General features: G+C 39.2%; 1 protein-coding gene across 13 annotated transcripts in view; it reads left to right on the forward strand.

Moving 5' to 3' along the window:
• The window catches only part of DLG2 (discs large MAGUK scaffold protein 2), a 1,912,587-nt gene that overhangs the window by 1,493,159 nt on the left and 395,176 nt on the right, over positions 1-24,252 (forward strand). For all 13 annotated transcript variants that reach the window (XM_060176807.1, XM_060176791.1, XM_060176792.1 and 10 more), the window contains one exon: positions 15,951-16,019. In XM_060176807.1, coding sequence (XP_060032790.1) covers positions 15,951-16,019 — 69 coding nt within the window. The remainder of the gene's footprint in view (positions 1-15,950; positions 16,020-24,252) is intronic.

The raw sequence follows: 24,252 nt of genomic DNA on the forward strand, positions 1-24,252 counted from the left end.
AGAGATTACTTACTTACTGGAGCCAGTGCCTTACAATGCATGTGACCCAGATTGAAACAATAGTATCATATGGGCTTGTCATGCCACTGGGGAATCTGAAGATGAAACCATAGGATAAGAGAGGTACAATTCCACACAGTTCCCATCCCCAGAGTTACATATCCCATCTCCTCTATCGGAAGTGTTCCTATTCTTTATCCCTTTGGGAACATGGACCCAGGATTATTATGGGGTCTTCTGTAATTGCTTCTCCACTGGACATGGGCTTTGGCAGGTCAATACATAACCCCAGCCTCTTTCTGTCTTTCCCCAATGGGACAGGGATTTGGGGAGGTGGGGTTGCAGGACACATTGGTAAGATCATCTGCCCAGGGAAGTCAGGTTGGCATCTTGGTAGCATCTGCAACTTGATGGCTGAAAAGCATTGTTATAAGGCAGAAAAAATGTTTAATAATCAGGAACCCAAAGACAAGACTATAGCAGATGAGATTTGGGGTCTTTATATTGGAAGAAGCTAGGAAGTCTATTTTAGGTATATTCCAAGGGACCCATGACTTTCAATAATTTTTTGCCTGAGCCAAGCAGCTAACATACAGGTGGGCTAGAAGCATTATCTGGGGAAATGGTGACAGAGTTAGGAAAAGGACTAGAAAGCTGGGTCAGAGCAATGAGTAGCCCCCAAATATGGGGAGAGTATAAATACTGTTAACTGTAAACCACGTTGATCTGACCTGGGACCCATGTCTATTCATATTCAGCACAGGAGCCTGTGTAACCTCTATATTCCTGTTGGTCTGAACTTGTATTCCATGGTCATAGCTAGGAACATTCTAGGATGCACTTATTTCAGGACCCGTCTTTCTCAAGTGGCACAGTATGTTGACCCAGCTTCCCTTTGGAGAGTAGGGCAGTCCCTACCATTGTTGTTCCACATTGAGGGCAAAGACCTTTAGAGGCCCACAGGAGGGTTTATGATATTGTTTCTGGTGGAGATGACCAGTGATGGTGGAGAGAGGAATCTGTTAGAGGTCTAGGCCCACCTTATCTATTTGGGAATCCCAAGATTCCCTGACTAGGACCCCTGATGATGGGGTGGCCTGGTAGTGACCAAAAGGGCCATCAGTAGAGTGTGCTGGTCTCTTGCCGCTATCCAGCTTTTGTAGTCCTTACTTTACCTAACATGGTTAGACTTAGAGTGGTTGAGGGAAGTGAAATAGGAATTATTTGATTAAGTATTTTAGGGTGTCTTTTTTTTTAGGTCTTTCTACATGCTTGTTGCACTTATTGAGTCACTGTAGACTATTGTGCATTTTTATTCTAAGGTATATATTCTCCCTTAACTTATGGATACCTGTGCACATGTGCCCTATCTCACAGGCACTAGTCTATATCTAGGTTCTCTTTATTCACAAGATGTTTGTCATATGCCAAGCTAGGATGCCATATCTTTGACAAGCTTCCTCTACTTGCAAAATATAGAAAATTTGTGTCACCATTTTACTTTCTTCCAAGTCTATAAATCAGATTTAACTTCTGGACACACTAAAGCTAGAACTGACATGAGTAGCAGTTTGCCTTACCTTTCAGAAGGACAGTGAGGCCTTCAGACAAGGGAAGCAATATATCCTATGTGAAAAGGATCTCCCATAAGTCATAAAGGGCTTCACTAGCCAAGGTTAGGATAAGGGACTCTTTTTAATTGGTGGTTTAATATTGATTTACAGAATTACAAGACAATAGGGGTACTACTTCACACCATTCCTACCACCAGAGTTCTGAATCCCCACTCCCTCCACTGTAAGCTACAGCAGTTCCCATACGGTTGCAGATATGGGTTAACTCTTATTTCTAGAGATTTTAGGGGGCCAGGCAGTAGTGTAGTGGTTTAAGCGTACATAGCACGAAGCACAAGGACGGGCCTAAGGATCCTGGTTTGAGCCCCTGGCTCCCCACCTGCAGGGGAGTCGCTTCACAAGCAGTGAAGCAGGTCTGCAGGTGTCTCTCTTTCTCTCCCCCTCTCTGTCTTTCCCTCCTCTCTTGATTTCTCCTTGTCCTATCCAATAACAACAATAGCAATAACACAATGACAGCAACAATGGGGGAAATGGCCTCCAGGAGCAGTGGATTCATAGTGCAAGCACCGAACCCCACCAATAACCCTGGAGGCAAAAAAAAAAAAAAAACTGGGGATTTTAGGGTGGTGGATGGAAGCTAGAAAGTCCATTTCAGACATGTTACTAGGGGAATACGATTATCGTAGTATTTGCTTGAGTTTGCTAACATGGAGTTGAAAGAAAATATTGTCCGAGAAGATGGTATCAGAGTAGAAAAAGGACTAGAAAGTTGGGTTAGGGCTGAGAAAAAAAAAAAAAAACGAAACTATGAATAAAATTAACTGTTTACCCCATCCACCTGACCCAAGGCCCATATATATATTTATATTTAGCATAGGAGCCTGTGTAACCTGTGAGTTCCTTTGGTCTGAGCTCACAGCTCATGGCCACAGCTGGCAACCATTTCAGGCTGTACCCATTTCAGGACCAATCTTCCTCAAGGGACAGAGACTGGGGAAGTCACTACCATTGCTGCTTTATGGTGAAGGCAAGGTCCTACGGAAGTCCACAAGAGGGCTTATGATGATGTTGATGGAAGTGACCAGTGATGGTGGAGAGAGGGAGAGAGGTCTAGGCCCACCATATGTGTGTGGGGATCCAAGGATTCCTTGACTAGGGCCCCAGATTGACGAAAAAGGCCATTATTAAGTGAGCCAGCCTCTTGCCCATAGGATTAGAGACTTCTCTCAAATGAGGACTTAATGAAGAGTTTTCAAGTTCAACAGAGACCTAATTTATTTTGTGCTTTTAGAAACTTATGTTACTTTTTGTAAAGCATTTGAAAAATGGGGATACCAATTAACGACTAGTCAGCTCATTTGAAATCTTGAATTACTAGACTGAAGTTAAAGATAGGGATACAAATGGATTCTGAATTAAGCATCTGCTGGAATGGTTCTTACTTAATGGTGCATTCAAGAAGAATTTTCTAGTTTAGGGTATCAATATATCACAATTTCATGGCTTCCTTAGGGAGAGTTTTTGTCCACAGTAAATGCATTTCAACAGAAAAGTTGTAGAGGGAAGATTCAAAGGAAAGTCAGACAAAATTATGAAGGGTCTTTTTTTTTTTTCCCAAGATAGTGGCAGTATACTGTCACAGAAGCTGAGATTGTGCCCAAACTATTTAGGGTCAAGGTCTTCCTACACAGATCCTGAACATTAAGTCTACTAATTTGCTGCCTTAACTCTTAGCATTCTTCTCAGAACATGGGGAAATAAAATTGTCCTCCTCACAGAATTGTTGTGAGGATCCTGGGAAATCGAGCAAATGAATTGGCACATAGATTCTGTGCACATTAGTCATTATTAATTGTTTCAACAAGTATATTTTAAAGCACTGAATTTATGTATATTTATTTTCTGTGCTATCACAAATTGGGTGAGAAAGATTTATCAGCAAAATTAACTTCTCAAGCATAAAAAAAGTTCTGATGCTAATTCTGTCATTCTTAACAGCAATCTTTCTTGTTGTTATAGACAAAGCCATGTATTTTTTTTTCCCTTATCATTTGTGGGCTCCCTGTAAAAGGTGGGATGCTTCTAAAATGCTATCTAACATATACTGCTAAAAAACTTTTTCATATACTCACAGTAGTATTTCTATTACATATATCTATTCCTTTCAAGGTATATTAACGAAATAACAGATGTGCCATAGGGCACAGCTGAGTGGTCAAGGCACTTTATATACCTGACTTAACCCAATGTGAGGCTTGACCTAGCCTGTGGTGGAAGGTTAAGGTCTACTCAGAGCTTTACATTTCTCTGACAAAACTTGTCCCACAGTCCCCTGTGTCTCCTACCTATCATCCAGTCATAAATCTGTTGGGTCTAGAAAAGTATTTGAGCCTTGTTCACATGATTTGATCAGGAATATTGTCCATTAAAATGAAAAATCAGATGTTTAACAAATCGTTGCCCCCTTATGTCCTTAAAAACTTGATATAACCTTATGACCATCTTCATTTCATTTTTTAATTAAAACTAGGAAAGAACCCTCTGGACATGGCTCATGAAGCTATGTCCCTTCTGAAGTCTATGCAGAAACTTCTTCAAAGCCCTTCACTGCCTTTTTGAAGAAGGTGGTCACTAAACTCAATTGACAAGGAGGAGAAAAGAGATTAATTGATTCTCACATAGTCATAGAAGTAAGAACCACTTGCCTTTGTTATGTGACATATGCAAGAATTCACATGGAGAGAGTACCACTTGCTTTGAAGTTAATGCATTCTCTATGTATATGCTTTTTTAAAAAAAAAAAAAAAAACTTCTGCTATTTATGGTTTCCCTTCATATGTATATGAAGTGTTCTTGCATTTAAAATTAAAGACTTTTTGTGAAAATTATACTCAAGTATCAGGGAGGAAGGAAGACAGGGAGCTCATCCTGTTCCAAATGCTCTCACTTTTCACAACAGTCCTGGCAAGTGGGTAGGCATGGGAGGTTTGAAAAGCTGGGAAATGAATCCAGGTTGTTTTTTTGCCAAGATCCCTATCCTGTAATATTAAAATCATCTTCTGTGATAAAACTATCTACATTTAATTGACTTACACTGAAAAAAGTCCTGGTTATTTACCTCTTTTTGACATAGTATTTGCCTGTAATTTTAGTGTGTGTGGTTGTAGGGAATAATCTTTATATTTACTCTACTAATAGTCATATTATTGGGCAGTAATAAAAAACTAAAGAAAAATGTAATTAAAAATAATATCGGGAGGGGGCAGTAGCACGGTGGGTGAAGCACACGTGGCGCCAAGCACAAGGACCAGCATAAAGATCCCGGTTCAAACCCCCGGCTCCCCACCTGCAGGGGGGTCGCTTCACAAGCAGTGAAGCAGGTCTGCAGTGTCTTTCTCCCCTCCTCTCTGTCTTCCATTTCTCTTTCAATTTCTCTCTGTTCTATCTAACAACAGAAAAACAATAATAACAGTAACAACAGACAGGGTAACAAAGATCACAAAAATGGGAAAAATGGCTTTCAGAAGCAGTGGATTCATAGTGCAGGTACCAAGCCCCAGTGATAACCCTGGAGGTGATGATGATGATGATGATAATAATAATAATAATAATAATAATGCTGAGTGTTGACACAGCTGGTTGACCACACACATTACAGTGCAGAGGATCCAGGGGGATCCTTGCCTGCCAGGGAGAAGCTTCACAGTCAGTGAAATAATGTTGCAACTGTCTCTCTCTTGTCCTTTTCCCCTCTCTCCTTCACTTTTAACTTCCCATTGTTAAATCCAAAATAAATAAAATATTTTTTAATCTTCTTTAGAGGCAGAATAACTGTGAGAAAATTTTATGCTCATAGAAGGTTTAAAATCTCCTCTGAACAGGGCTTTTAAAGCCAGTTTGGATATGCATTCCAAATGGAATACTAAACCTTGGGATCACTCTATTACACAGAAAGTGAATACATTTGAGTGTAAAGAGAAGTCTCTGGTTTGCTTTAAACATAGGAGGTATTCTTTTTTATATAATTTTAAAATTATATTTATTTATTTTCCCTTTTGTTGCCCTTGTTTTTTTATTGTTGCTGTTGTTATTGATGTTGTTATTGCTGGATAAGACAGAGAGAAATGGAGAGAGGAGGGGAAGACAGAGAGGGGGAGAGAAAGATAGATACCTGCAGACCTGCTTCACCGCCTGAAGTGAAGGGACTCCCCTGCAGGTGGTAAGCAAGGGGCTCGAACTGGGATCCTTATGCCTGTCCTTGCGCTTTGCACCACGTGAGCTTAACCACTGTGTGCATCTGGGTAACAAGTCTAGCAGATGCAGACTTGTCTCAAGTAGCCTCCCCCAGGGCTCTGTTCTGGCTCCTACGCTATTTAATATTTACATCAATGACCTCCCAGAAACTTCTTCAAGGAAGTTCATCTACGCTGATGACATCTGCTGTGCAACTCAGGCATCCAAGTTTGTCATCCTCAAGGAAACACTCACGAAAGACATGTCTCTGATATCTGATTACTGTAAAAAATGGCAACTAATCCCTAGCACTGCAAAAACGGTATCATCTGTTTTCCATCTACACCATGCCTCGGCCTCGCATGAGCTTAATGTGCAGCTTGACGATACGAGAATCCAGAATCCGGCACGAAGCCCAGCCAGTCTATCCTGGCGTTACTCTCGATCGCACCCTGTCATTTCACGAACATCTCATAAAAACTGCAACAAAGGTGGGCGCGAGGAATAACATCATTGCAAGACTGGCCAGCTCCTCATGGGGCGTGAGCACTTCCACACTACGATCATCATCTCTGGCATTATGCTATTCCACTGCAGAATACTGTGCCCCAGGATGGTTCCGTAGCCCCCATGTCCACTTGGTCGATTCCAAATTATATTCCTCCATGAGGATAATTTCTGGAACCATCCGTTCCACCCCGGTTCCATGGCTGCCAGTTCTTAGCAACATCGCCCCGCCAGATATTCGTCGGGATGCGGCATCATCTAAGTTCATTTCCCACGTCTACGCTCGACCGGACCTGCCAATATACGCGGATATCTTCGCCCACCCTGTTCAATGCTTGACGTCTCGTCATCCAATCTGGTCCCCTACGCCTACACTGAACTTCTCTGTTCCAGACTCTTGGAAACAGAGTTGGCAGTCAGCTGAGGTAAAGAACAAACACCTCATCACAGACCCCTGCAAGTGTCAACCTGGCTTTGACCTAGCACGTTATGATTGGGCCCTCCTCAATCGCTATCGAACAGGCCATGGCCCGTGCGCCGCTATGTTCCATCGCTGGGGAGCCAGAGACCACCCGAACTGCCCCTGCGGCTACAGACAGACTATGACCCACATAGTCAACGACTGCCACCTCTCCAGATTCAAAGGACGTCTCGAAACTTTACATCAGGCTCAACCTGATGTAAAGTTGACTGGCTACGGAAGAAGGGCAAACGCTAGAAGAAGAAGAACTCCCAGGAGGGTATTCTAAACTACAAAATATCTAGCCAGAGACTTGGTCCACATTTTTAAAGTGATTTTTTAAAATTTATTTACTTATTGGATAGAGACAGAGAGAAATTGAGAAAGAAGGGGGAGATAGGGAGAGAGACAAAGAGACACCTGCAGCCCTGCTTCACCACTCACAAAGCTTCCCCCCTGCAGGTGGGGACCAGGAGCTCGAGCCTGGGTCCTTGCACATTGTAACACGTGAGCTCAACCAGGTGTGCCACCACCCAGCCCCGACTTTGTCCACATTTTTAAAAGCACCCCCCACACACACTTCCCTACAGTCCTGCCTTTAATTCCTTTCTAAGTCACAACTAAACCTAGTACTACTCTGAGTGTCTTTCCTTTTTCCTCCACTCTCTCAGGTAAGTGAAAAAGTGCCTGACTTCTGCTGGTGTTTTCCAGATTTGCTTCCTTTTCAGTGATGGTATAAAAACAGAGATTCCTAGTGGCAAACATTTTGGACACTGATGGAATTGAGTCCAGAACCCTCTGGTCACCTTCCTCTATGCCCCCTCCCCCCAACTCTGGGGACACAGTTCTTTTTACTTTTCAGAAAGTAAACAAAGTGGGAGAGGAGAAGATACCAAAGCATCTAAGTTTCCTTCTTTGTTTCACAGGACAGACTCAAACAAAGCAAGAGCCTTATCCAAGTGAGCTAGCTATCTTGCTAGCCTGGAACAGTATTTCAGAGCTTGTTTTTTTATTCAAAATCCAGTTCCACTCCTAAAGTATGTGATTTTTCTGTGGATTAGTTTTTCAGAACACAGCGCCTTAGACCACCTGACCATCCTGACATGTTTTTCTATCCATAATATAGGAATAGTAAAGAGTGACCTCATAGATCATTATGACAATTAGCAATTTATATGTGAAAGTACCTGTGTCACAGTACTTCTTTGTTTAAAGCACCAAGATGCTTTTTCAGATTCTTCCTACTGATTTACCTTGTGTTGACCATCTATGACCATCACACTAATTACTCAGACTGAAGCATGGTACTTTGAGAAAACTTCTGTGGTTTCTATAACTTACTTTTCTTTAGGAGGAGTTCAGCATTGACAATAGTGCCACCCTAAGCCCCACCCCTTGCCTATATTAGCTAATTACAAACTACATCAAAGAAATTCCAAAACAGCTTACATCAGCAAAAGGCATAACAGTTAGTTAAAAGGGGAACAAGATTGAGAAGGGATGCACCATAGTAACAAACAGCAAGGCCTTCCTGCCTCTTCAGTATGCTTACAATGTTTTAAGATCTCTCCTAATGAATACCCTTAATGGAATCTGAGCCAATATATAGCTGCAAAGGTTAACAAGTCACATACTTTTCCAAGTTCCAATTGATGAATACAATGCCCACTATTATCACCAGGATTTTATGAAGTAAATTATAATAAACATCAAAATAAGAGATCTTATAATCTCAAGAAGGTTTCTTCCCAAAGAACAATGAATAATCTGTGTGTGTGTGTGTGTGTGTGTGTGTGTGTGTGTGTGTAAAATGTGGAGTCCTTCTTCACCTTCATTGTGCCCCAGATCTGTAGAAATTAGACCTTGAGCAGACATTGTATTCATTATCTTGATTTGAGATGCTAAAAGGTCTGTTGTCTGCAAAAAAGGTTTGTTGTCTGTGTCGTAACTGTTCTCATCACTGTGTACTCGTGACATGGCTCCCAGTCACACTTTAATCAGCTAACACTTGTTGTGTTGCCTTTGTTTGATGCCCCCATGCACACAGTTTGAGTAGGTGCTTGTTGTATTTAAACAGCAGATTGATTTGGGCATGCAATTTTGAAACAGATCATCTCTTTACAAAAGTCCTTGAATATAGGACTTGCATCCAAAAGCCAGAAAGATTGACTTTTCTAGACAAATTAGACATAAATTTGATGACTTCCATCATTAGCCAGCATTACCAGTAGGAGATGACTAGTAGTAGGAGAGAGTTCAGCATGTTAGCGCATCATCTTGCATATTCGGAGGCCCTGAGACTATAGATTCAGTCCTGGGTCTCACTGCCTTATGCCAGAACTGAGCAGTGTGCTGATCCTTTTCTTCTTTCTCTCTCCGTTCACTCTCATTCTCACTCTAGAAAATAATTAATTAATTGATTGATTGATTGATTAAATAAAGTAGTGTTTTTTTATCATGAATAATGCTACTTTTTTGGTTTTTATAATATGTCTTTGACAACTTTCTACATCTCTCATCTTTAAAAAGTTTAATTTACATCATTCAGGGGCAGGAGTTTTTTATTTCTTATTTTTAACTTACCTGTTGTATATAATTGCTTAACACCTCTCTAGCAAGTGAGATTTTTATAGATGCAAAATATGATTGTCATTTTTGCTTTAATACATTCTTTGCATTGTTTTTTATTTTTCCAACTTTCATTACTCTAAATTGCTCTTGTTTTAACTTTTAGGATAGAAATTAACAAATTCTCTGTATAACTATGAAAACATCTGTCTCAGTATTTACTTATTTTTAGAAATTTGTTTTATTGAATTGTCTGAAGAAATTTTCTGCTTTTCCTCCTTTAAGATAATCATTATTGTCTTTTATTCACTGAAAGATTGTACTCTGAATTGATCCTTTAGTATGTTAATTAATTCATTGTACAATGCTGGTCTTATGAAAAAACGTATCTCTAGTTTTTATCTTGGTTGATAGAAAAGTGAAGTGAGTGGTCCAGGAGGTGGTACAGTGGATAAAGTATTGGATTCTCAACCATGAGGTCCCAAGTTTGATCCCCGGCAGCACATGTACCAGAGTGATGTCTGGTTCTTTCTCTCCACCTATCTCTCTCATGAATAAATAAATAAATTCTTTAAAAAAAACAAAGAAAGAAAAGTGAAGTGATTAAGAGTTGTGTACTTTTAAATATTATGGGGTCTCTGTTTTAGAATGAGGAATTGTGAATTAAAGAACAACAACCAGTAGTAGCTAGGCATGAAGAGCATAATTATGCTGGAAAATCTACATTCTTAAATGTCACCCATTAACACAGGGTGTAGAGGAGTCGTTCTGAAACACAAAAGAAAGAAATAGGGGCCAAGGTGTGGCACACCTGGTTAGGTGTTCACATTACAGTGAGCAAGGACCCAGGTTCAAGCCCCTAGTCCACCTTCAGAGGGAAAGCTTCACGAATGATGAAGCAGGGCTGCAGGTGTCTCTCTGTTTCTTGCCCTCTCTGTCTCTCCTTCCCCTCTCAATTTCTTTCTGTCTCTATCCAATAATAAATAAAAATGTTCAAAAAAAATTTTAAATAAATAAGAGGAAAGAAATAAAACCCTTTTCACAAAAACAATCTAAGAAGTTGTTGAGCAGTAGAAAACTACAGGCTTAGTCTCTTAATTCACTGAGAGGAAGCTGTAACATAGAGGGGAAAATATATAGCCAGGGTAAAAGGCTTTTATAGAACACATTGAAATAACAACAAAAACAAAAGAAAACAAAGTTTTCCCCTCATAACTTGCTACTAACCTCTTAAGGGACCTTGACCTTTTGGTTAGAGAAAAATTAAGCCTTAATAAAAAGCACTGACCTTTAACCAAATATTTTGCTAGATGCAAAGTTGTCAGTTTTTAGGCTGCCTGTCTATGACTTTCAAAATTCTAAAACTTCTCCACCTGAAAACGATGCTTCTCTTCATATGTCACAGCATAGTGTGTGCTCACATCTACTCTGCACATTACCCTCTTCAATCTCCTATTGCCATTTTCAACAGCTGCAGTTCTCCTGCAGGTTTGATACTATTCAATCCATTTGTTCAACATAACCTGCATTCCACTTCATTTGGCTGACTGATTTTGCTGGGTTTACTACTGAACTCTTCATTTAATTTAATGACTAACAAAGGGCTCGGGTAAAGTTCTATGTCGTGTTTTTAGAGCCTAGCTTAATTAGTCACAATTCCCACCTCTTCAGAGCACAAATTTAATTAGAATCCTCAGTGGTTCACTTTCTAGGGCATGAATAGGACATGGAAACATGGAGGTTGCAGCCCTGGAACAGAGGAAGAGCTTTCTTAGGCTTACTTGGTATTGACCTGTGTCAGATGTTTCAGAGGAAGGTAGGATTATTAGGTAAATCAATGATGTACTGAAAACCTTGTACAGTATCCCCTGTGGATGCTTAACTTTTTTTTTTTCCTTCACGAGTAATTTTTTGACTCTTGTGGTTTCTCGGGTGGCCCAGAGAAGTCTTTGCTTGCCCAGTTACATATTATCTCATTTGTTTTTATTGTCTATTTGAAATTGACACTTCTTTATATTATATGTAAAATTCCTAAGTAAAATCGGTTTCATTTTTTAAAGTGGTTATGTTCATGGAAACAACTAACACTGTAGTTAAGCTACTATAAATTTACTTTTTCATTTTTGTAGAAAGGATAATCCACATGGAATGATGCTTTATGATACATTCTCACCTCCTAAGGTACAATTTCTGTGCTACAAAAACAAAGTTGTGTGCATGACCAGTACACTGGACATGCAAGCACAAAATGAGTACAGACAAGAATATATCTTCTATCTTAAAATACATTTAGGACTTTGTGATGACACCTGCTAGAGCACACATGTTATCGTGTGTGAAAACCTGGTTCAACTCCCCAGTCCCTACCTGAAAGGAGAGAAGTTTCTTAACTAGTGGAGCAGTGCTGCAGGGGTCACTCTTCCTCTCTGTCTCTCTCTCCCTCACTTTTTCCTCATCTCTCTCCTAATATCTCTCTCACCTCTCCAAAAACAGAAAAAAAGAGGGAGGTATGGCTACTTGGAATGGTGCAGGCACAGAGCCCCAGCATTGACCTAGTGGCAAAAAGATGAGAGAGAGAGAGAGAGAAGGAAGTTACCTATCCCCATGAATACTAAAGTCTCTTGGTAAGAATTACCTCCACTGTTCCTTTATTTAGGACCTCAGTTTAGTCTGCTAAAGTCAAGAGTTTTCTAGTGATAACAGAGACTTCTCCCCCAGACAAGATGCTGAGTCTTCTTCATTATTATCCTACTCATAATGGCTCATAAAATCTCAGAAATATCAACTAAAGAGATGGTATGGATCTGACAAAGAAGTCTCCCTATTAAATTATCTCCATACTTTAAAAGAATCCTTAAGTCACTGGCATGCAATTTGGGCATACAGGGTGAAAGTAAAGGGCTGTTTTATATGAAAAAGAAAGAAAGAAAGAAAGAAAGAAAGAAAGAAAGAAAGAAAGAAAGAAAGAAAGAAAAAGAAAAACCAAAAAACCTGTGAATGGTAACTAGTAAGAACACAGTTTGTCTCAATTTGAAGCAGGCAAATCTATATCCTGCTCTTGCTACCTACTAACAGTGACAGGGGGAGTCAAAATTTAACTTTTCTCATATGAACATTCAATGTTGTTATAAAGTGTAAAAGTTTAAAATGTTGTTATAAAGTTTAAAAGGTAATTATGAAATATTTACGGGTCATCCCTGGGTTGAGAATGCAAACAGAAAATTCCTACTCCTTGCCTAGAAAGCACAGATGAATTAGTAGGAAGAACAGACGGTGACCGAAGTGGTGGAGCTTCTCAGTCATGGGTGCCATTGTATATGTATGGAAGAGATAGGGTGGGCCACCAAGCAGTGAAACTTTGCTTCATGGAAGAGGTGTTTGGCTGTGACTGGATAAAAGAGATAAACTAGGGGAAAGGAGCCATTTGTGTGTGTGTGGGGGGGGGGTGAGACAAAGTACATTACATTACAGCACTCCAAGATAGAAAGTTGCCATTGAGGCTGTGTTTCCCTTCACTCCCCAGCCCTTGGCCTCTGTCCCCAAGTTTCTTTTCATTACACCAGCAGTTCTCACTGCCTGAAGAAGTGAAAAGAGCCTGGCAATGACCCCATAATCTCTTAGTTATGTAGAATTAGCAGTGTGCTGTACATACTGCCAATAGTTTTTGTGGTTTTTTTTTTTTAATACCAGTTATTGTTACCATTCAGTAGTTCCTATTACCCACTGCAAGTATTCCAGTAATCCTCAGACAGTACTGCTTAAAGGTTACTCTTGGGGCTGGGTGGTGGTGCACCTGTTTGAGTACATATTTTACAAGGTATAACAACTCCAGTTTGAGTCTCTAGTCCTCACCTGCAGGGTAAAGCTTTTTGAGTAGGGAAGCAGTGAAGCAGTGCTGCAGGTGTCTCGCTGTCTCTCTTCCTCTCTATCTCCCCTTTCTCTCTTGATTTCTGATAGTCTCTGGCCAATAAATAAAGATAATTAAAAAATTAAAAGATTATTATTAAAAAATAGACTATTCTTGGAGATTAGCAAAATAAAAAAAAAAAACTCTTTTGCATCTAAGGTCTTTACTGTTAGCTAACTCACCATATTTGTCTTCAAAGACTAAAATGCTGTTTGTTCCAAATTTTCATGCTAGGAGATCTGGCTGACTTTTCATGAATAATCTAAAGGAAATCAAATTACGTGAACACTTCATAGCACATTTTGCCTATAACATGATTCACTACACTTTAATGGAGCATTATTGCAATAATTTAGAACAGAATAATAGAGTCATGATTTTCAGGTAGGGATAAGTAAAATGGGATTGCTGAAAATTACTTTTAATTATTTGGGCTAGTTTAATAGGGAGGAAGTTATCAGGGATTGTCATTAATAATTTTGGTTATTAAGCACCATTGATTTTTTTCGGGGTTTTTTGTTTGTTTGTTTGTTTGTTTTAGGAGGGCAATGGTTTACAGTAAAATTGTTGGCACATGAGTACTGTTTCTTACCTCACCAATATAGGTGTCTGCAAATTTCTCTCACCCACAAATTAGGTCCATCATTGTGTATCAGTATCTGAAACAAGTCTAAGTTTTACTTTATGTTTCTCATTTCTGTTCTTGTTTCTTAAGTTCTGCCCATAAGTGGAGTCATCCCATATTCATCCTTCTCTTTCTGGCTTATCTCACTTAACATGATTCCTTCAAGCTCCACTCAAGATGTGGTGAGGAAAGTGACTTCATCATTCTTAATAGCTGAGTAGTACTTCATTGTGTATATATAACACAACTCTCTTAGCCACTCATTTGCTGTTGGATATCTAGGTTGCTTCCAAGTTTGGGCTATGACAAACTGTGCTGCTGTGAACATAGGTATACAAGGGTCTCTTTGAATAGATGTGTTTGTTTCCTTTGGATATATCCCCAGGAGAGGAACTGCTAAGTCAAAGAGTAAGTCCATTTCTAGTCTTCTGAAAACTCTACAGACTGCTTTTCATAGGGACTGGACCAATTTACATTCCTTTTTTTTTTTTTTTTAGAAATTATCTTTATTTATTTATTGGATAGAGACAGCCAGAAATCGAGAGGGAAAGGGGGTGATAAAGAGGGAGAGGCAGAGAGACACTGCAACACTGCACTGCTTCACCACTTGTGAAGCTTTCCTCCTGCAGGTGGGGACTGGGGGCTTGAACCTGGTCCTTCCGCACTGTAACATGTGCGCTCAAGCAGGTGCACCACCAACCAGCCTCCCAATTTACATTCCTACCAGTAGTGTAAAAGGGTTTCTTTACTCCCGCAACCTCTCCAACATTTGTTGTTACTGTCCTTTCTGATGTGTGACAGTCTCATAGGAGTGAAATGGTATCTTGGTTATCTTCATTTGCATTTCTCTGATAATCAGTAACTTAGAGCATTTTTTTGTATGCCTGTTGGCCCTTTGGATATCTCCTTTGTCGATTATTCTGTCCATATAATGAGTGGTGCTATAATTTCTTTTCATCTTTTTCTGTCTCCCACTTGTTTTCTTTCTTTATGGGGAGAGGCATGGTGGATTACAGTAAAGTTGCTGACACATAGGTACAATCCCTCATCTCCTTGTGACAGGTGTCTGTAAAACACTCTCACCCCCAACTTAGGGTTTTTCCACCATCACTCACTTTTTATTAAAAAAAAAAAAAAAGTTAGCCTGGGGCAGTGAAATCCTGAAGACAATAACAACAACAAAAATGAATAAAGATGCAAGCATAAACTTAGAAAAATGACTTGGGATATATAAGCACTTAATAGATGTGTTAGTATGATTTTTACTGCAACTATTTATCTACAAAGTTCTTTCTTAATATGCACTCAAAATAAAGTGTGGAATTACATTAAATTGTAAGGTTGATATGCAACCAAAAGTCTCATTTTCAGGGGCTGGGTGGCTGTGCATCTGATTGAGCACATGTTACAATGTACAAGGACCTGGGTTCAAGCCCCTAGTTCCCACCTGCAGAGAGAAAGCTTCACAAGTGGTGAAGCAGGGCTGCAGATGTCTCTCTGTCTCTTTCCCTCTCTCTCACTCCCTCCCCTTTCATTTTCTGGCTGTGTCTATCTAATAAAGATAATTTTTAAAAAATTTAAAGTCTCATCTTCAGATGAATTATTTGACAGCTAAATTGTTACTAATTTTATAAGTGCTGCAAATTTGAGCTGATTAGACATGTTAATACTAATTAAGTACTACTCCAGTTTGCAAATTTTCTCTTAAAATTTTTATTTGAAAAAGTATGTGCTACATCAGAAAATTATACATTGTATCCTAATGAGATTTATAATTTTATGTTGTGTTATCGCATTATTACCTTTTCCAGATGTGTGTTTCTTTTCACTTATACCTTCCATTTAAATATTACTATAAAGTAGTAGGGTTTGAAATACAAGTACATGGAAACGTTAACCTCTTATTGAGTAGAGTACTCTTGGTAGATAATTCCATTTATTAAAAAAGAATAGTCATGAAATCTTGAACGTTCTTTTTGATCACTTCCTTTCATAACTATAGTACTGATTAGAATGCACAAAGACATTTTAAAATAAACAATGTGTGTGTGTGTGTGTGTTTCTTTTCTCTTTCAGTCATTCCCAACATAGCACTGCAACCCGACAACCTTCAGTGACTCTCCAACGGGCCATCTCCCTGGAAGGGTAAGATAAGCATAATGTACAGCCTTCTCCGATACAGTGTGTATCTCATCACTTTGAGCATTGAAAATTACCTCCTTGTTTTCTTTACTCACTGCTTCCCTTCTTTCTTTCCACAAGTATCTATAAAGGTTACATTATGTGTGTAGCACTCTGCAGGTACCAGATTTAGCAAGGCATATTCATTCCCTCAAGCTAATCCATTGTTTAGGGAAAGGAACAAAAACACAAATCATACATAAAGTGTTAACATGGTTTGGGGAATACATAGAAGGAACTTACTGAGAATAGTTGGTTGAAAATCACTATCAAAGAAAACAGGACAACAGGCCAGCATCTTCAGAAAGCTGTCATTTTCAAGCTGAAACTGAAGTATCTATAGAGTTTCCCAGACAGCAGAAGAAAGGGTACTCTGAGCAGAAGGAAGAGTAAGTACAAAATGAAGAGCACATGAGCAAGCATGATGTGTCACAGGCCCCTGAATGATTGAGTGCTATGGGTTAGACTGTGTGAGTTAGAGGGTCAAGGGGTGAGAATCAGCCTGTTGTCTGGGTGGATTTACATATGGAATACTTAGTTTTTTCATTTTTAAGTTACCCAATCAGTGGAGGGACTAGGGTACTGAGCTAATATTTTCCTTCACTTGCCTTGTAATTTTGATTGGTTTAATTAAAGACATTTAATTGGTGAATATATAAATCAGATAATTTTATCTTTCCAGTATCTGTTAACTTTGTTACCAATTTCATCCATCTACATTTCCCAGTGACAATAAAGTATAGACTTCCATAATGGCATTCCAATCTACATCTCAAATATTTATTAGTCTTCTTTATTTTAAGCATATTTTATCTGTTTAATTTAATAAGAGCAGTATGGAGAGAGAGACCAGAGCACTGCTCAGCTTTTACTTAAAGTGGTGTAGGGGATTGAACTGGGGACTTCAGAGCCTTAGACATGAGAATTTCTTTGCATAAACATTACGCTATTTCCTCTGTCCATCCTGTCCATTGTAAAGCTTGTGTTTTATTCAGTCCTCTATCCTTTCCAGTGTAATTAACATTTGGGTTCTACCCATGGTATTTTGAAGTTGATAGAGTTATGGGGTCCTCTTTCTCTCCACCTTCCGGATCTTCCTTACTCAGACTTCTTCTCTGGTTAGCATTGAGTCAGAAAGTAAGAGAAGGGAAAGTAGAATTTTCATAACACTCTTGTGGCTGTTACCTCTATGTTGGTTATCTCTGGTGACAGTCACCACGTGAGTGACTGACTGGAGAGCCAAACAGGTACAATCCTAAGAGACTAAAGCAGCTCCCATTCATATGCATAACCCCCCTGGGAGACTCAGCTATCTCCTTCACAAGACCCTTAACAACAGCACACTCTGGTCTTCAGATCCATTTACAGTTCATCACAAGTCCAGAGTCTCCCTTTTCATTTGTCCTCAGAGGTTGAAAATATGGAACTTGCAAGGCATGAACAATATCCATTCTCTACCCTCAGATTGTCTTATCAGCATCTCTCCCTAGGACCCCTTTCCAACCTCAATAGCAACAGAGCATGTTAGCGAACTGGCTAAGTGGGTATCTGCCTGGTTGAGAGATGTTAGATTTTTCTTCTTTGAAACTGAAGAAATCTTAAAAATATTTCATGGAGTATCATTTCTAGTCTTCACCTAATTAAATCCATCTAATATATGTCCCCAAGCCCATTTTTAGGTGAATAAAAAAACATAGTCTCTCCATAAATACCTTACTCTCCCCTTAAGGATTCTTTCTTCTTATAGTTATCTTTTTAAAATTTTGATGGGAAAAAAACATCATACTATTTATTTATTCTAATAAAAAATTAAAAAGAGGTGGCAGGGAGGCAAACTAAGCATGACCTTAACTTCATGGAATTAAATAACATTGTTTCTCAACAGTATACTATCTCCAGTGTAACATTCATAAAAAAAAAGAGAGAACCCTAGAAATTCTCAATAACATTTGATTCTATAACAAATACAAGGTGGTCTAGATCATGGGACCTGTCCAGACTTTAAATCTTGATTCAGATACTGTTTATCTATGTAATATGAAACAAATCATTTATTTACTCTGTGCCTCAGTTCCCTCATCTGTTAAAATTTAAATATATATACACACACACATATATATATTGTTCTAGATATGTATTATATACATAACATGTAACATATAGTATGAAATATAAAACATGTGTCTTGGAGTAGCAGAAGCACTTTGTGTCCACTCTAGAAGCAATAGCTGTTGTTACGCATAGTGCATACTTAATATATTTCATTTATATTGAATAAGAGAAGCGAGGAGACAACATAGTTGAAGCATCTAGGTTTGATCCCAGGTACAGCAGGTAAATAGAGGTAAGCAGTGCTCTGTTAAAAAAAAAAATCACACAACAATATATTAATTGAGAATTTATTAAGTCAGGGATTTGTGTATCTTCATTATGCTTCAGAGAAAGATAGTCCTAGAGGGAGTCGGGCGGCAGTGCATCAGGTTAAGCGTACATGGCGTGAAGCACAAGGGCCAGCCTAAAGATCTGGTTTGAACCAGAGCCCCAGGCTCCCCACCTGCAGGGCAGTTGCTTCACAAGGTGGAAATCTTTCTCTCCCCCTCTCTGTCTTCCCCTCCTCTCTCCATATCTCTCTGTCCTATCTAACAATGACAACAGAAATAACAACAATAAAAAACGACTAAGGGCAACAAAAGGGAAAAATAAATACATAAATACAAAAAAAAATTTAAAAAAAAGAGAGAGGAGTACTAGAAACACAGATGATAATCACGTGTGACAATAATATAAGCCATTCACTGAGTTTGCATTATTGATAAGTTAATATCTATTTCAAAAATCTTTGAATTACCAAGATTATACTTTAAGTGCTTACTAAGTACTTTATAAAATAATTGAAGGGGTTTTTTTTTTGTTTGTTTTTTCCTATATGCCACCACATCCTCAAATCCAAAGAAAAATTTGGGGCCAGGATAAAGAATGTTCTTACCTTTCTGATATAAATATCTTAGGAAGTTGAAGACAGATTAGAAGAAGAATTGCTCCCCAGCTGTGAGGATGCTTTTGTCGGACTTGAGGGTGTTCATCAGGCAGAAGTTGCAGTGCAAGTTCTTGTTCCTGCACTGCAGTGCAGCCTCTTGGCTATACCCTCCCTATCACCCATCAATATTTGCTTTCTAAGAGGAAGCTCTATAGTTTAAAAAGCTCTTCCACAAGTCTCAGTCACTGGTCACATCCTCAAAAAGGACAATACTCTGTTTTGTTTTCATCACGCTGAATTGGATAGGTGGAAGGGGTCGAGGAAATTATATCAGAGTTTTCAAAGGGATGGAATTGTACTTTAGCAAGAAAACATTGACAGACTGGATTCTAAAGTTTGAAAAATGATGTCATGTCAGGTGCTTAATAAGATTGTTTTCAAAATATGCAGCCACTTAGGCATTAAAATGATATAAATTCATGGATCTGTGCATACTCTTTCAAGGGAGAGCAACGTTTTGTTGAGAGCTTACTAGGTGTCAGGTGATGTCTTCCTGTATTTATCATACATGCTTTTATTTCCAGAATATTTTTTTATCTTTATTTATTAGATAGAGACAGCCAGAAATTGAGAGGGAAGGGGGAGATAGAGGAGAGAGAAGAGAGAAACCTGCAGCCCTGCTTCAACAATAGTGAAGCTTTCCCCCTGCAGGTGGGGACCAGGGGCTCGAACCTGGGTCCTTGTGCATCGTAACATGTGCACTCAACCAGGTGCGCCACCACCTGGCCCCTTCAAAAATATTCTTATGAACTAGGCATCTTTTTATATATACACTTTGATTTCCAAAGATTCCAAGTAATTTTTCAAGGACACTTACATAGAAAGTAGCATAACCTATATTTGAAGTCATATTTGACTCTATTGTATACTACAACTTTATACTATAAACTGGGGTGAAGAGGCCTGACTGAGCTTGAGGGTCACATACATAAAACACTCACACTAAATTAAACCCAGATGAACCTTTTTTTTTTAAAAAAAAAAAAAAAACATTTTTATGGGAGTCGGGTGGTAGCAAAGCGGGTTAAGCACAGGTGGCGCTAAGCTCAAGGACCAGAGAAAGGATCCTAGTTCCAGCCCCCAGCTCCCCACCTGCAGGGGAATCACTTCACAAGCAGGTCTGCAGGTCTATCTTTCTCTCCCCCTCTCTGTCTCCCCTCCTCTCTTCATTTCTCTCTGTCCTATCCAACAATGATGACAACAATAACTACAACAATAAAACAACAAAGGCAACAAAAGGGAATAAATAAATATTTTTAAAAAAATTTTATTAGTGATTTAATAATGATTAACACTGTAAGGTAACAGAGGTACAATTCCACACAACCGACAGAGTCCCGTGTTTCATCCCTCCATTGGAAGCTTCCCTATTCTTTATCCCTCTGGGAGTATGCACCAAAATTCTTTATGGGATGCAGAAGGTGAAAGGCCTGGCTTCTATAATTGCTTTTCTGCTGAACATGGGTGCTGATAGGTCAATCCATACCTGCCCCCAGGCCCCCAGCCTGTTTCTATCTCTTCTTGTTGGGGTAGGGATCTGGAGTGGTGAGACTTCTTGACACAGTGGTGAGTCATCTGCCCAGGGAGGTCAGGATGGCTAGGTCATGGTGGCATCTGCAACGTGGTGGCTGAAAGGCAGTAAGATACAAAGCAAGACAAATTGTTTAATAAAAAAGAACCCAAAGATAGGAATTGAGCAGCCAAGAATACTCTCAAAAGTAAGAACCAATGAAGAAATAGGTGGTCTGGGAGGTGGCGCAGTGGATAAAGCATTCCTTTTTTTTTTAAATTTTTTAAAAATTTTATTTATTTTAATTTTTTGAGAGAGAAGCAGAGAGAGACACACACAGAGAGAGAGACATCAGAACACTGCTCAGCTATGGTTTATGGTGGGTGGGGATAGAACCTGGGATTTAGGAGCCTCAGGCATGACAGTCTGTTTGTATAACCATTATGCTGTCTCCCCCACCCCCCCAAGCATTGATTCCCCAGCAGCACATATACCAGAGTGATGCTTGTTTCTTTCTCTCCTCCTGTCTTTCTCATGAATAAATAAATAAATTCTTTTAAAAAAGAAATGAAGAACTAGAATTGACTCAGACCAGAAATCACTAAATAGAATTGACAGCCAATTACAGGTTTCATGTAAATACGGAGCGTGCATGGTGTTTGTGGTAGAGTCAAGGTTCGGAGGATTGTGCATTTCACGGTCTCCTCTTACACTCCTTCTTATAAAGATCTTCCTTTGCATAGTACAGGGGGCAGTTCTGCACCAGGTTATCAACACAAAGAGGACAGACTGTGTGAAATAACGAGATTTTCTCCTAAAGCTCTTCCCAGATCTTTTCTTTCTCTCTTTCTACTTCTTAACAAATAACCACTGGCCAAGCATTTTAAACTGTTTTCCACATGAGTAAAATGAACTCAGTGATAAATGCAATTACTAATTCTAATTCTCTGCTAAGACGAAGCCCAAACTGTGAAGACTTTACTTGTTACTTCATAACATAAGAGAAATGCATTTACAGGGTGAAAAATGGTATTCTTGTCTGTGCTTCACTATTCCAATTGATAAAAAAGCCTTTGACCTTGTCTATGGCTATTCTACCCTGAACACATCCAGGCTCTTCTGTTCTGGGAAAATAAGCAGAGTCCGACCTGGTTAGTACTATGCTGGGAGCTTTTGCCCTACATCTGGTGAAGGTACTATAGCAGATACTGTATTCACTATAATCATGGAAGAAAATTAACTCTAAAATCAGACTTGGTTTTGAATCTTGGTCTCCGCTGTCTGCTGCTAATCTTAACATGGACCCTTCACTACTATAAGCATGGAGACTTATCAAGAGAGAAAGAGGAGCATAGGACTCACCAACTTTCTGTAAAAGCAGCAGGTATATATTAGTGGAGCTGTTCTGCAAAACAACAACAAAAACAACTTGTTCTTGAGGCCTACCTTAGTAGATAAGTACAGAAGCCTATTTTGATCACTTATTCATACGTATTTCTTTATGGAAAAATAAATTTGCCATATGTAAAGCAAAATATTAGTGGTAGAAATGATTTTGCATAGCCAGAATATTTAGAAGAGAATATCACACAGTAACTCTCCACAGATCAGCAAATGTTTTACAAATCCACTGAAAAATAAAGCTTGTGCCCAGCCAGCCATCAAGTCAAGTGATAATGTAGCACATAATCACTGTCTCTGAGCACATGGGGAAATTTGTTTTCCATTTGGCAAAGGCCAGTGGGTCTTTAACAGGTTTCCCATTAAAGTGTTCTCCTGCTGAGTATAGGCAATCAGATGAAATTGGAAATTTCATTATATCACAACTCTCCTTCCTAATGTTTTTATGAAAAGCAATGACAGAGAATATTTTTTAAATGAAGATAGCTTAAGAGGCCATATGTCTAGGTATTTCTCACCTAAATTGCTATTTATGTGACAGGAAATAAGTAGAGATATTTTAGATTTCCAGTTGATTCATGGAGACAACAAGATTGTGTAATTGAGTCTTCACCTAAAGTTGCTGCGATTTTAGAGATTGATATCACAATCACTTGTAACTGTTCAGATTGCCATAATGAGGAAAAATAGTACCCCACTAATAGTTTAGAGCTCCTTTCTTCGGATTCAGATTGATATCTCACGCCTTAAATCTACTCTCTCAGACAGGCTGGGAGTATGGATTGATCTGTCAATGCCCATGTTCGGCAGGGAAGCAATTACAGAAGCCAGACCTTCCACCTTCTGCACCTCATAGTGACCCTGGGTCCATACTCCCAGAGGGTTAAAGAATAGGAAAGCTATCAGGGGTGGGGGTAGGGGGATGGAGCTCTGGTGGTGAGAATCGTACCCCTTTTATCCTATGGTTTTGTCAGTGTTTCCATTTTATAAATAAATAGATTAAAAATATATATCTACTCTCTCTTCTGGGAGGAAGCTAATTTAGGCCTGGGAGGTAGCTCAACTGCCAGAGGACTGGACTTAGAAATGTGAGGTGCCAAGTGTGACCCCTTGCTAGCATCTGCTTTCCTCTCTCACTAGCATGTCTTTTTTTGAAAATAAAGTCAAATAGAATTCTCTAACTATAAAGGAAATGGGACAACTATCAAAATTTTAAAAAGTTCCTTACACTTACGGATAATAGAACAGATGGCAGGGCATTGACTGATAAACAGAGCACAGCTGTGTGCCATCCTTGGACCAGCTGTGGCAGGAGGGCCCTGTGCTGCAGTTCCTAGTTCTCTAGAGGAGGCTGACAAGCATCCTGAACTATTTCTAGGCTTAGAGGGCAAGCTTCATTTGGGTGCAATTGCTGAGGTCACTCATCAAAAGTATGAACCATTTTTTAACCACAAAAATTCAGGTGACTTTACCAATAAAAGAGAAAACCATCAAGGTATGCAAAGAAGGATTGCTGTGTGTCTTTAGATAATAATGTACATACCACTCATGCTCTTCTGTATTGGAATCTCCTACCAGTTGAAGAGCTTATCCAATGAAACAGGTAGCTAGTTAATTTTTTTTTTAATGCTTGAAAGAAGTTATCCACCGCTTCTCCTCCCCTAATAGATTTCTACATGTGATTTACAATTTAATAAAGATAAATCTGATTTTGCGTTAAAAAAACAACAACAAAAAACCCAAGGGTGAGGTGTTCCAGTTTGACTTTGGCTGCCAAAGGCTTGGTTGAAAGAAGGCCCCTTGCATCTTGAAAGGGTAATGGAGTTTACAGAGCAACCTTCAGAGATAAACTGGGGGTGGAGGTGGGGTGGGGTTGTTGACATGAATCAGTCAATAGTTCAGGTCCCCAGTTCACCATCCAGTGTTCTCTGCATTTCTCCTTATTTTTCTGTGTTTCCCTACTCTGCTCCTAGGTGAACTGGCAACTTGTTTTTCTTAGCTACACTTTTCTTAGGCAGCTGCCCCCCCACTTTTATTTTCTTTTTTTGTACTTTAGTCTGTAATACTTCCTTTCCAAGAACTTGTAATCTTTGTTCCTTACATGTGTAGAGCTGAAAATATAAAAGGTGTCATCCCAGAAAACTTTAAGCATTGCCAAAAAAAATATATCAGTATTGAAAAACTGCTGAGGCTGCAGAGAGCTAAAAATTGTTTAAGGGCCACCGATATTTGGAAGTCTAATTCTCTCA

Source organism: Erinaceus europaeus, chromosome 17 (genome assembly GCF_950295315.1).
Source record: "Erinaceus europaeus chromosome 17, mEriEur2.1, whole genome shotgun sequence".
NCBI classification, from domain to species: Eukaryota; Metazoa; Chordata; class Mammalia; order Eulipotyphla; family Erinaceidae; genus Erinaceus; species Erinaceus europaeus.